Raw genomic sequence first — 13,377 nt, forward strand, 5'->3', positions numbered from 1 at the left:
GAAGTGTCCAGTTCAGGGAGAGCGGAGGGCTAGGTGGCGCTCAGGTTTGCTGATCTTGGAGAGCGGTAGGTCGGTGAGTGGCAGGGAGAGGGGGCGGACAGCGAGAACCTGGGCGGGCATGAGCACGGGGACGCGGGGCGGAGTGCAGACCGCCTCTGAAGTGTGGTGGCGAAGGTAATGGGAGGTGACAGGGCGGGCTGGAAAGCCAGCCAGTGGTCCCTGTTGGAAGAAGGTGAGTGTACGTGTGATCGTTTTCCCCATCATGGGTGGGAATGCTTCTGTTAAGAGCTGAGCTAACGTTTGAAGGTACTTAAGTGACATCCGTTTTAGCAATATTGCAAAAATCAGCCCGTCAGAACCCTGTTAGCCACCTGCTCCTGGTGGAAACGCCCGGAGATGCTGTGGAAGGAGCTCGGCGGGGCCAGGTGGCGGCCATCGCCTGTGTTTGAGGGCTGACAGTGAGGCCTTTCAGCGGAGTGGCTCATTTCCAGCGTCCTCATTTGATGTCACACTTGTGGCCGTGGTAGAACGTAGATATTGCTCCCCGTATTTTTAGATGAGTGGTCAAGATGGAGAACTAAGTGACCAGTCCAAGGTCATAAAGGTCAGTTGTTTCCCAGCATGGCTACTGAATTCCCCTGGGAAGCCTTTAAAAATACATATTCCAGGTTCCACCCCAGAAATGTTGATTCAGTAGGCTGAGGCCTAGGAGTCTGTATTTTCATCAGCTGCACAGGTGGTTTTTAGGCAGCTGGTCTGGACAGCACGGTTCCCTGTGCCGCCTGCAAACCTCTGAGGTGGACGGGTGTTTTGTTCTGCAGCACACGGCCCTTAGGCCGTGAACTGAGCAGGGCGAGTGGTGGCCAGGGGAAGACCGGCCGATTCACAGACCTGAGGCAGAGGGCACAGCCGAGGCACAGACGTGTTGTAGGAACTGTAGATGAGTTGGGACTGACATGCCGAGTAGGAGACACAGAGTGATGAGGGAGGAGGCTGGAGAGAGAGGCAGGGTCAGAGCTCCAGGAGCGGACTTCTGGAACCACCCCTCCAGACCAAGGAGACCTGGTGGCCTAGGCAGAGCAGGAGGCAGCGAGGACCCTCCAGAAGATCCAGGTAGGAGGCAGAATTAGTACCCAGCAGCTGGTTAATGTGGGGGGAGAGGAAGTGGGTGATGTGACGTCCGGGAGTCTGGCTTGGACAACTGCCTGGGTGGGTCCTCTGCTGAGTTGAGTGAGGGCCTGGGAGGAGTTGGGGGCTGGGTCAGGGAGGAGGGTGATGAACTCCGTTTGGGGAAGGTGGTTTAAGCGTCCAAGTAGAGATGTCTGACGGGCAGTTGGACAGTTGCCGGGGTGGGGGCTTAAAGCCTTGGACACAGGACACAGGTGTGGAGAGTGAACAGGGCACCCAGGAACCTTTTGTTCAGCAGTTACGAGATGAGCAGGGAAAAAGACGAGGGGAAGAGAAGGGGAAGGTGGGATCGCATGCTCCCTGACGGTGGTTGGCGAGGTCAGCGAGCACGAAGCCTGCCTGGGGTTAGCGCAGGCGAGGGGATTGCTGTGTCTGAGCCAGAGTGCTTTCAGGGCAGCAGCGGGGCCTGAGGCCAGGTTGCAGAGAGCAAGAACAGGATTCAGGATTGGGGTGTGGTGGCTGAGGGGGCAGGTGTTTCTGAACAAGTTCTGTGTCCACGTGGACAGTCCATATTCTGGTCGCGTCCTGTGCTCTAGCATGGTTTTGGGAGACAAAAAGAGAAGGGAGGATTGGTCTTTTTTTTGTTTGTTTTTAAATACAAGGCAAGTACATAGTTAAAAATTTAAAAAGGAATATAAATTAAAAACGAAGTCTCGCTTCAGCCCCCTTTCCCAGTCCCGGTGGGTAACCTGCATTAGCTGTTTGCTGGGTGTCCGTCTCTGTGTTATCTTAAAGACGTAAAAAATACGCATGGTGTGTGTTTGCTGTGAACCAAGTTGAGATGACGCTGAAATACTGTGCTGTACTGTCTTTTTCGGTTCGGATTATACAGTCTCTGCTATGAATCCCTAAATGCTGAGCAGCAGCATAAATTGTGTCAGTATCCATTTCTTAAAGAGAAACCGACAAGAAAAGAAATTAGATGTATTGGGACTTTGTAACTGCTTATGCATTTTACTCTGTTGCTTGCAAATGACATTCAGTGACTGAAAATCCCGTGCTGTTGCCTTAAAAGTGGCTTTCCACAAGTCTAGTGAGCTGACGGTCAGCTTTTCCAAGGGCGTAAAGTTTGCTGTCTTCTGACTGTGCCTCTTCTCCCGTCGTTAGATGCGACATGAACAGACAGTTAGACATAGTCTGTTAACAGGAATAGATAGTTGTAATAACCTTTCTAAGCACACTTTTAATCAAGATGCTGGAGTTTTGAAACATATGATTTGCTGACTCGTAAATAAACTTCCAATTTCCCTTATTTCACAATTTGACATGCTTTAAAACCTAAGGCTGAAGCGGGTAGCTTCTGCTGGCACAAGATAATCTGTCAGTTCTGCAAGTCAGTTTTTCAGGGGTTCGTTTGGTGTGCTAACAGTTAGACCCTGTTTCTATTTGTTTATTACCCTCCCTGTCCCCACACCAAGAGGACGGGTACTTTTTGCCGCCACTGAAGCTTCGCTCCTGTTTCAGCAGGTTAGCGAAAATAATGAAGAGTAGCTAAAACATAAAACGAAAGTACTGATGGAGATGCTAGAGAGTGAAAGATGCTGAAGCGCAGCGTGGGATGGCCGAGTGAAGAATTTGGGGGGGGGGGGGGCAGGACTCACGTGGGGCTGGGGGAGTGGGAAGGGCGGCTGCTTCCAGCCCAGAGTCCTGCAGTTGCTGGGAGCTACTGGAATGACTGGGAAGAAAGAATGTTCTTTGCTTTCGGAGCTAAATGTTGCATCTGATCCATAGGACGTAACTTAAAATTGGTCTCATGGCGGATTTTGATAAATAATGTCTGGTTTGCATAATCTGGACCTGTTATCCAGATCTGAACCTTTTGTCCAGAAATGCTAAATGTCAGCATTTTTGAGCGTTATGTGAAACCAAGTTCTTGAGCTGGTGTTAATGGCTGTTACCTTCCCTGTTCTCAATCCTAGAAAGTGTCAAACGGAAATGCAAATCTGTATTGCTCAGACTTATACTTTAAATGAAAATATCCCAGTGATTATTGGATCTGTTCAGTTTCAGAGATACTTTAATTATAGTAAATAGAATGATACTTTAGACTAGTAGTATATGTGGCTTACAGTATTTTTTAGAGCAACGTTTTTTTTCTAAAGAGGAAAAAGGTAGATGCTGACAATTAGATTCCTGTGATGGTAATAGGGGAGATCATTTACTGCACATATTTGGGGTTTGTTCAGCCTGTGCTAGTTTTTTCTGCAATAATGATACACAGTGCACATATGAACGTGCTTCTGGAATCTTAAACTTTGGAATTTCCTGTCTAATGTGTATCTAAACTCCTAAGTTTAAATTTGCTTTGATGCTTTTTCAGTTGTCGAATTCTTTTGAGCCAAGGGAAAAGGTTTTCCTTTAAGGAGTAAAAATAATTGTCAAGTTCTGTAAATGTGTTTTCTACCATGGTCAAAGCAGTGTGTCACAGATTTCTTTTGAGATATAACCCAGCGATAGGAATGAAGCATATTCTCTTTACAGGTGAACGAAGACAGTCTGGGCTGTTAGGAAGAACTTAGGGGAACTGCATGAAAGAGACAGAGGCTTGCCTGGGGAGGGGGGCGGGAGGAGGTCACGGGAAAGCGAGGTGACAGGCATCCAGCATAGGGGCTCGATGGGAGCACAAGTGGGCTCCGGGGCGGAGCTCCCTCTTTCCAGGCGGTGTGAGTCCGTGTAGGAGCCAGCTCCTCGTCCCGGTGCGCAGGGGAGCTTCGACGCACCCCCTGAAGCGTCCAGTGTCCACCTTGTTGTGCTTCGACTAGGCGTTTCATTTAAAGGTGGCGAAATTTGTCCATGACAGCTAGTAAGACTTAAAAATAAAACGCTGATACTCAACCCTCCTGGGACTGCAGGTCCCCTGCCACTTGTCATGGTCCCTCGCCCTTCTCCCCTCTCCCTTCTTCCTCACTCCCCTGAAATCCCATGGTCCGTTATCATCACAGCCTTGCACGCCCTGCCCCTCCCTCGCCTCTTTCACTTCACTGTACTCACCGGCAGAAGCCTGCACCCAGTAAGTGCGTTCTCCGTCCGCTGTCGTGACCAGTGACCAGAAGTGGACCTGCATGCCGCCACAGTGACAGCGACTCTTCTCTTCTAGGTGGCTGTTTTCTTCCTTCCCCTTTCCCCTCCCCAGCGCTCCTCACCCACCCTTAAACTTAACGCCAAGTCCTCTGTTTTCTCAGTGAAATTGGAAGAAATCAGAAGAGGTCTTGCGTAAACTCTCACCACATGTCTACCTATTTACCTGGATCTGTGCCCGTGTATTCGGCTGCCCTTCCTCTTACTGTGGGCGAACTGTGTGCACCCAGGAAAGGCCACCTCTGCACTTGGCCGCTTGGCCCGATCTGCTCGCGCTTACTCAGGGGAGTTACTCTGTCAGTCCCACCGCTCCCCTGGCTTCCTGCCAGTCAGCACGCACACTGTCTCGTCCTCCAGAAGGTCTTTCTAAACCCATGTCTGCTGCAGCCCCTGCCCTGTTTCTCTTCCCCCTCTACCGCCCAGTTCCTCAAAGGAGTTTTCGCTTCTCCTCCTGCTCTCTAGTGACCTCAGCCCAGTCAGGCTTTCGGCCCTGCCTCTGCGCCAGAACTGCTGTTCTCACGGTCACCGTTGACCTGCCTTTCAGCAGATCCACCTATCAGTGATCGGTCAGCCAGCATCAGAGATAGGGCTGATTCCTGCTGGGAGCGCTGGATTCCGGCATGTCCTCCTGCCCACTGCCCGCTCCCAGTCTGCTTTGTTGATGCCCCTCATCTCCCAGCCGTCCAATGTTAGGTTGTCACAGGGCTGGAACCTCATCTCTTCTTGTCTGCGCTCAGTGCCTTGTCCATTTGCGTGGAATGCAATTGCTATCCCGTCTTGGCCAACGTTCCCGAGAACTCCAGACAGGGAATTGCAGCTCTGCACTGGGTATCTCACTCCGTGTGAGTGTCTGATGCTATCTCAAATGGAGCAGTCCACACTGGACTTCCGCCCCTCTCTTCAGAACGTGCTCTTCCCATGCTCGTTCCCTTCTCGGAACGTAGTGACTCCGTCCCTCCCTTGCTCCTGCCGGAATCCTTGGCATGCTCTTGGGCCTTTCTTCCTCTCAGATCTGTTGGGTCTGTCAACACATCCTGTTGGCTCTCCTCCAGGGCATCTTCGGAGCCCTCCGACTTCTCTTACAGTGCGCTCGCTCACCTGGTCTTGCCTGCGTCATTGCAATACCTGCCTGGTCCCTCCACTTCTGGCCTCACCCTCTTACCAGCTCTTCTGAACACAGCATCTCCCTTGAGGGAGTGTGTGTCAGGCTTCAAGGCACATTGAATGACTTCTTTTAGTGTTCCCGGAGTTTCTTTCTGTTTGCAGGCCTGCGGTGGAATACTGAAGTACAGAGTCGTCCGTGTTCTTTAGCCAGTCTTGTGCTCTCAGGAGCAGCCTTTTCTCCAAGGGCACCGTGTGTGTGTAAATTGTGATAAAATATACAGACCATATGGAGTAAAGCGATTCGTTTCAGCAGGGGAAAGGATGACTTGAGTAACTATTGGTGTTGAAACTGTTGTCTATCCATTTGAACTAAAATAAAGTTAAACCTTAATTTTGTACAATGAAAACGTATATACCTACCATTTTAACCAGTTTATTGAGTAGCTGGATGATTTCAGTGAAGCCTGTGTCTGTGGCCCCCGGCTGTGCTCCTGGGGGGGGGCGGGGAGGTGCGGCTCTGGACAGGCCCCCAGTCGCCCTGGGCGGTAGTGGCAGTGGTAGGGGCCCTCTTCCCCTCTGTCCCTGACCCACCCAGCTGTTAACTCCACTAATTGCCAGCCAATTGCTCTAGTTCCAGCAGTGCCCTGGGGCATAAATTCCCCTACACACGAACCCAGTCAAATCCTGCCTCCTTTCTAGGAGTTGTCTCCAGGTCAGAGTTTGGTATTTGCCCTGACCCCAGGAGGGTTCCTCCCAGCTCCCCGAAGCTCCAGTTCCCTCCTGCACACCAGCGGGGTACCGTCTGGGCTGTGTCTTGGGAAAGCCGGTCATCTCCTCCCAGCTGCCCAGCTGCCTGTCACCTGACCCCCACTGTTCTTGAGAGCGCCCTTAGGCTTAAACTTCACCCGTGGAGTCAGCTCCTTTTGGACGAGATTAGGAGCTCTCTTACTGCCTCCCCCTGCCCCCCCACCGGAAAATCTCTGAACTAGGGCTCTGGAGCCTGGTGCGGACAATGGCAGGCTCCTCTGAGTGACACCTGTGCTCTAGGAGCTGAGCACTGGCAGGGGTGGGCAGCAGCCTGGGGTCTCTGCAGCCTTGGAACCACTGCCTCAGAGAGCGAGGGCGGGGATGATCAGGGCCAGGATTCTCAGCACGCGCCACCCAAGGTGTGGCGTGAGCCTCTATTCCTTGAGTGGAAGTTGGGCAGAACCTGGGAGCCCGCACATCTCCACCATGCTTCCCTCTGCGCCAGGTAGCTGGGGGCCCAGGTGGGAAATGCTGCTGTCCTGCCCCTCCCAGGAAGAAGTCCTTCTGATGGGGGCGAGGGGACGGGAAGCCTGTGTTCTTGGCTGCAGCCTCTAGATTGGAGTCTCTACCTCCTGGAGCTGGGGTGGGGGAGGGAGCAGTCTTGGTGCAGAAGCCGCAGACTCGTCCCTTTCCACGGAATCTTCATAGATTTTCTTGAAAAATAGATGTTTCTTCATTTGTTATTTGCCCTTAGGACCAGGTCAGAGGCTTTGAATAGTTGTTTTTTTGGTTTTGGGGGAAGATTAGCCCTAGGCTAACTACTGCCAGTCCTCCTCTTTTTCGCTGAGGAAGCCTGGCCCTGAGCTAACATCCATGCCCATCTTCCTCTGCTTTATATGTGGGACACCTACCACAGCATGGCATGCCAGGCGGTGCCATGGCCGCACCCGGGATCTGAACCGGCGAACCCCGGGCTGCTGAAGCGGAACGTGTGAACTTAACTGCTGTGCCACCGGGCCGGCCCCACGAATAGTTGTTTTGATCTATTAATCTCACGAGTTTCACTGGGGAGCAGGTCAGCAGAGCTCCTCATGCTGTCAGGCTGGAAGTTGATCACCCACAGTCATAGACTCTTGAAGAAGAAATTAGATAAAATGGGCGTTAGCTGACTATATCCACAAAAATGTTCACGTGTCCTTCAAGATCTCTGTAAACTGTCTCCATCCCCATCCCCTTCTATTTGTTACCCTTGAGATAACAGCATTCGAGAAAAAAATAAATGTTTTCACTTTACTCTTTTCCATTGTGGAATGTAACAATATGGCTTGCTTCCTTTCATCCCCCAGGGGTAAGTATTTCAGTTCTGCATCATGGCTCAAATAGGCTTTTGTGGGCTAGCCTTATAAAGTCAAATTCTAATTGACCACAGATGGTAATGCTGACTTTGAGTTGCAAATGATTAATTTAGGAATGAGCTTTACACCACCTGTTTGTCAATTGATTTTCTAGAATTACCTCAATCAGCCTCTTTTCGTATTTTGACTGGCAGCTGGATTATTTGTTAGGTGAACCTTTATCCGTTCCTTTGTCCAGTAAAGAGAAAACTCTTAAAATGTTGAGAAACGTTGGCAGTTGGCAGATAATTTTAATTATTTCAGAGGAGTTTTGCTCCATTGAAAAACTGACAGGAGAATGTGAGTGCTTTCCTTTCTCCCCAGCTTAATGACATCGTGTTTGTGTGAGGGTGCTCAGTGTTGCAGTTAGAAGTGACCCACGGTTGACAAGGGGAGCGCCTGGCACCTCTCCTCTCAGTGATGTCGTCAAGGAACTTTTTCCCCTTAGCTAACGAAATGTCTTCTTTTTTTTTTTTCTTTCTGCTTTATCTCCCCAAATCCCCCCCGACCCCGTACATAGTTGTATGTCTTAGTTGCAGGTCCTTCTAGTGGTGGCACGTGGGCCGCCGCCTCAGCGTGGCCTGATGAGCGGTACCATGTCCGCGCCCAGGATCCGAACCAGTGAAACCCTGGGCCGCCACAGCGGAGTGCGCGAACTTAACCGCTTGGCCGCGGGGCCGGCCCCAGAAATAAGTCTTCTTAAACTTCCCCTTCCTACCAAAGGCTTACCGGCATTTGTGAAAAGTCCACATTAGGGAGTTGGCTTTGAGTAATTACTTGGCCAATCCGTTAGCGTTGGAGTGCCATCAGCCTTTTCCTGGGGATGCTCTTCCCCAGGGGAGAATCCGCGTAGAGCAGGAGGCTGGGCACAGGGCGGCGGCCTTCGGGGCCTCTTTACTCTCCGGTGGCTCCAGGTCACCGGGGTGCGAGTCGTTTAAAGATGTCTGTGTCCACTTGGTGTCAGGATTCCTGCTCAGGAACGTGTCGAGGGCTTCTCTGGGTCTGAGGAGGTGGGCTTGGAGTCCCTTCTTCCTCCGCTGTGCGTGTGCCCAGGTGCAGGGGTGGAGGGAGGGTGGCGTCTGAGTTACGGCGTCTGCGCGGTCTTGGGCTGGTGGCTCGACCCCCCACGGAGGTCCCTTAGAGCCTCCGGCTGGGGTTGCCTGTGTGAGGACTGGGGTGGCTTGCTGGGAGTCTGTCCTTAAAAGATCTCTTTCCCCCCTTATTTTCTAGGAGTATGCAGCACTCATTAAAGACCTCAGTGCGTGCAGGGAACAGCTCCTTGAGAGGGAGGAAGAAGTTGCCGAAATGAAGGCCGAAAGAAACAACACCAGGGTCAGTAGGTGCCGGAACTTGAGCCTCTGGGCCACTATCAGTCACTCTGGCTGGCTTTAAACTCGAAAGACGTCCACTCTACCTGGTTTCAAACACATTTTCGACATTTTCCCACGACTTAACTGTGATCGATCAGTTCAGCGTTCTCATACTTTTCTTGAAATTCATAGTTAAGAATTAGTATTTTGATCCATTTGAGGAGGAATTTCTCTAACTTTCTACTGGATTGAAGGCATTCACACTGGTTCAGCATGAGATGGAAAGGATTGATTTGCCCCGAATCCCAATGTGCAATTGAAGGTGTTGTTTAAACTTGCGTCTGTGTTGGCCTTTTCTCCCAGCTGCTGTTGGAGCACTTAGAGTACCTCGTCTCCAGGCACGAGCCGTCCCTGAGGATGACGGTGGTGAAGAGGCAGGCGCAGTCCCCCGCCGGCGTGTCCAGTGAGGTGGAAGTGCTGAAGGCGCTGAAATTTTTGTTCCAGCACCACAAAGCTCTGGATGAGAAGGTACCGGCGGCCCCGGGGCCAGCCTTGGGCTGCGCGCTGTGCGCCCGGCGGGCGTTGTGCGTGTGCAGCTTCAGTTTACTCTTAGTACCTTCTGGAATTCTTCTCAACAAAGTTCTTCTATAAGAAGACAGTTCTATATGGTTAAAAAGTATTAGTTGGCAGAAATGTTTTAGATTTTTGTTTGTTGTTTTTTCCTTTTTCTCCCCAAAGCCCCCGGTACACAGTTGTGTATTCTTCGTTGTGGGTCCTTCTAGTTGTGGCATGTGGGACGCTGCCTCAGCGTGGTCTGATGAGCAGTGCCATGTCCGTGCCCAGGATTCGAACCGACGAAACACTGGGCCGCCTGCAGCGGAGCGCGCGAACTTAACCACTCGGCCACGGGGCCAGCCCCTGACATAAATGTTTTAAAATTTATTATATCCCGTTTATAGATTTGCTGTTAAGAATTGGGTAATGTAATTTATTTAGGGAGAAGATTTTTCTCAAACTTAAAATTTAAAGCTGTTAATAGCAAGTTTCCATGACGGTAACATCAATGAGAGACGTTCCAGGTGTTCTGTGTTATATTCTGCTAGTGATAGGGTCACTGTCCGCGAAGGCTTGGAGAAGTGTGCACCCACACACTCCACCCCTGCTGTTTTCAGGTGAGAGAGCGGTTACGAGTAGCACTTGAAAGATGTAGTTTGTTGGAAGAAGAATTAGGAGCCACACACGAGGAGGTAAGCTTGCTAAATCATTGTGTGCTTGGAATTGAGGGCTGTTAATTTTTACTTCTTAATTTTGAAAAAAGTATGATGCCTTAGTGGTGGATATCGGATGTTCTTTATCTTTCTGAATCTGGGTCATTTGAATGACTCGTAAACTAGACTTTTATTTCCAAGTTGCAAAAGTCTCTTAAGTACCCGGTTGGCCGGGAGATAATAAACTCTGTTTTGATAACCTGGTTCCCCTCAGGGTGGGTGACACCACCATGTGTTTTCTTTTTGTGTTATGGTTACAGTTTATAGTTCTGTTTTTCCAAAAGAAGTTTGCTATCTTTCCTTATTTCTTTGCTCTTATCCAATTTTTTTTGGTTTTAGCTAATGATTCTTAAGGAACAGAATAATCAGAAAAAAACTCTCAAAGATGGGGTGCTTGACGTAAACCGCAAACAAGAAAATACACGGAGCACTAATGGAAAGGCAAGTCCGTGGGCTTTCTCTTTGTCGTCTCCTAGTTCCATCTGCCCGCAGTGTGCGTGCAGCACTGTTTCACAACTGTTGTCGAGCCCCGCTTCGAGCTTGAGTGTCGTGAGCGCTGTGCCATCCAGCAGGTCTCGTAAATCAGCTTTGGTTTTACCTTCCTCCTGGAAGTCCTTTACTTCCTAGCTCACCAAACAAGCCTATTTAAGGATTTTTTTCCCCCAGCAGCGATCTTCCAATGGTTCCTTAAGCCAGGAGGAGGACCTTGCTAAAGTCATCGAGGTCCAGGAAGTCATAGATAAGCAGTCGAGAGAGCAGAGGCAGATGAAGGAGCGTCTGGCCGCCCTTTCCAGTCACGTCACGGAGCTGGAGGAAGACCTGGACACCGCTAGGAAAGCTCTCATCAAATCTGAGGAAATGAACACCAAGTTGCAGCGGGACGTCCGCGAAGTGAGTGGTGGTGGAGACGGCGCTGCCCTGGAGTCCCAGGGCTGGGCGGTTTGGGTTTGATCCTCGCTCATCTTGTCCCTCACACTCCCAGCTCCCTCCAGCCTTTGGGTTACTGTATAAGTGACGGCCAAACAGAACAGCACTGTGAGGCTGTGGTAGGCGCCTCCCCATCTCGGTGGTGAGGCCTCCTTTCCCTGAGGTCTTCGGAGCTGGAGGACCCCCGGTCCAGCTGGTCTGTTAGCCTGGTGGCCGCGGCTCCCCGCCGTGCTGCGGTGTGGCTGTAGTGCCCTGGTCTGTGGGTCCCTCACGTCCACGGCTTCCAGGCTGTCTGAATTTATTCTTCGTTATGCTCAGGTTTCCTTCTTGCTTAAGGGGAATGTTGGTTTCGGTTGTCTGCTTGTTCCCTGAAAGTGATGTGAGCGTGATCTGCTGAGCGTTAAGGGCGCGTTCCTGGCAGTCTTCCGGCGCTCTGACCTTCTGCTCTGCGAAGGGATGGGTGACGGTATTGAATGTCAGAGGTCGGACCACAGCGAGAGTGGAATTGGCTCACACTGTGCCGTGAGGAGCGTGCTGGAACAATATGCAGAAATAGACTCGTTTCCGGCACATGTTTCTGCACGTAGAATTATTTACGAGAATCTGTCTAACCATCATTATAAGAGCAAATGAGGGCTGGATACTTTCTCTGGTGCTTCCTCCTGTCACTGCAGCCCGTCCTTTGTAAACAAACAGAACACACGCACGCGCACCCCTGCGAGACCATCTCAGAGAGCCTGTCGGGAAGACCCTTCAGACCTTTTCACGTGGGTGCGGAGCAGCCGCACTGCCCCTTCAGCAACTCGGTGCGAGCAGTTTTCTGTAGGAATTCAAAACAAAGAAAAAGACTACGTTTATTACAGAACTTGTTTAGTTATATTGTTCTTTGGCAGCAGGAGATTATTTATGTGGCGGAGTTTAATATGCAGAGGATTTCGAACTTCTTTAAGACCCGTCACTTTGAATATTAAGACGTGGCTAACGTGAGTTCCTTAGTAAACAAAGAGGGACCTGAAATGGACTTTTAGGTTGGGGGACAGGAATGGCGCTATCAGAAAGTTCTGGTCCTGGTTTCAGGGTTCGATACTGTGTAATAGAATTTTGCTGCTGAATGAGGCATCAGAAGGTTGCATCCAATTAAATTGAACTTTGACTTCTGTTCCCATTTGTTAATGTTATTGCTTTAATTTTGTGGTAATTGCATGAGATTTCATCCAACTTCTAGCCAAGAAAATGAGCCTAGTGTCTCAGCATCGTGTCCTTGAGGGGCTTCGCCCCGTCCTGCAGGAGCGCACTTGCATCGTGAGGCACACAGAGGTCGTGTCTTCATTGTCAAGACCTTCACCTCCTGGGATTCTTGCAAGATTGGGCTATTTTATTATCCATTTTTCTGGGTAATCTTATGTAGAAAAGGATGAGCTTCGTAAACTGAGTGGCCAAACATAGTAGGTGAATATTTATGAATATTTATGATATTTGAGATAGGTACATTGCCATTCACCTTGAAGGAAACTGGCATCTCTGTCAACTGAATTCTGAGGACACTAATTTTATATTTGATTTCAAAATTAGAGTTTAGTCCAGTTTTTTCTCTCTTTAGCATTCACCTTTTTTCCGTCTGAAACACCTAATGTAGGCCATGGCCCAAAAGGAAGACATGGAAGAGAGAATCACTGCTCTGGAGAAGCGCTATCTCGCGGCGCAGTGGGAGGCCACCTCTGTGCACGACCTCAACGACAAACTCGAAAACGAAATCGCGCACAAAGACTCCGTGCATTGCCAGGTAGGGGATCTTACAGAGCTCTGTCTGGCTTTCACTGAATAATTACTAAGGCAGTTAAAGGCCTTTTTCCTGTGACTTCCATGTTGGAAACCAAGGCCCAATGTAAAGTTTTTGTAATCTTAGACTACTGTGTTCAAAAGGGTGAATGACTTCAACTGGCCAGTTTTAATTACTTAGGATTTGATTTAACCATTTTATGGAACTGCACTCCTTGCTTCTTTCTCCTGTTTTGTTTTGTTTTCAGTGAATGTTAATCTGTTGCTTGTTAGCGTTTTTACCAAAGGAGCAGAGTGGCAGAGAGCTGCAAGGCAGTGGCTGCTTGTTAACAGCTGGGTCAGTGTAATACATGGCGCGTTTAGAAATGCAGCCAGCAGGGAGAGTCTGCCCCTCCTGCGGTTTGCTGAGGCACGCTTGCTCCTGTTTCTCTGTAGCCCCAGAGAATCGAGTTAACCAGAAAACCCCAATCCAGCTTCTTGAAAATAAAGTGAGTTCATCTGGTATATCATAAAGTATATCATTAAACCCAAAATAAAAATAAAACATAAAATACTAGGAAGCCATTAACAATTTTATTGTGG

At 49.9% G+C, this 13,377-nt stretch overlaps 1 protein-coding gene across 21 annotated transcripts in view; it reads left to right on the top strand.

Annotated features, from left to right (window-relative positions):
- The window catches only part of PPFIA1 (PTPRF interacting protein alpha 1), a 112,459-nt gene that overhangs the window by 42,701 nt on the left and 56,381 nt on the right, over window positions 1-13,377 (top strand). For 19 of the 21 annotated variants that reach the window (XR_011424046.1, XR_011424047.1, XR_011424048.1 and 16 more), the window contains 6 exons: window positions 8,742-8,843; window positions 9,185-9,349; window positions 9,994-10,068; window positions 10,429-10,530; window positions 10,759-10,980; window positions 12,653-12,799. Coding sequence is in view for 15 of the 21 variants with exons in the window: in XM_070229959.1 (XP_070086060.1) it covers window positions 8,742-8,843; window positions 9,185-9,349; window positions 9,994-10,068; window positions 10,429-10,530; window positions 10,759-10,980; window positions 12,653-12,799 (813 nt within the window). In the remaining 6 variants the exon portion in view is untranslated. The remainder of the gene's footprint in view (window positions 1-8,741; window positions 8,844-9,184; window positions 9,350-9,993; window positions 10,069-10,428; window positions 10,531-10,758; window positions 10,981-12,652; window positions 12,800-13,377) is intronic. The other 2 variants (XM_070229972.1, XM_070229971.1) reach the window with 1 other exon arrangement.

Source organism: Equus caballus, chromosome 12 (assembly GCF_041296265.1).
Source record: "Equus caballus isolate H_3958 breed thoroughbred chromosome 12, TB-T2T, whole genome shotgun sequence".
Lineage (NCBI taxonomy): Eukaryota > Metazoa > Chordata > Mammalia > Perissodactyla > Equidae > Equus > Equus caballus.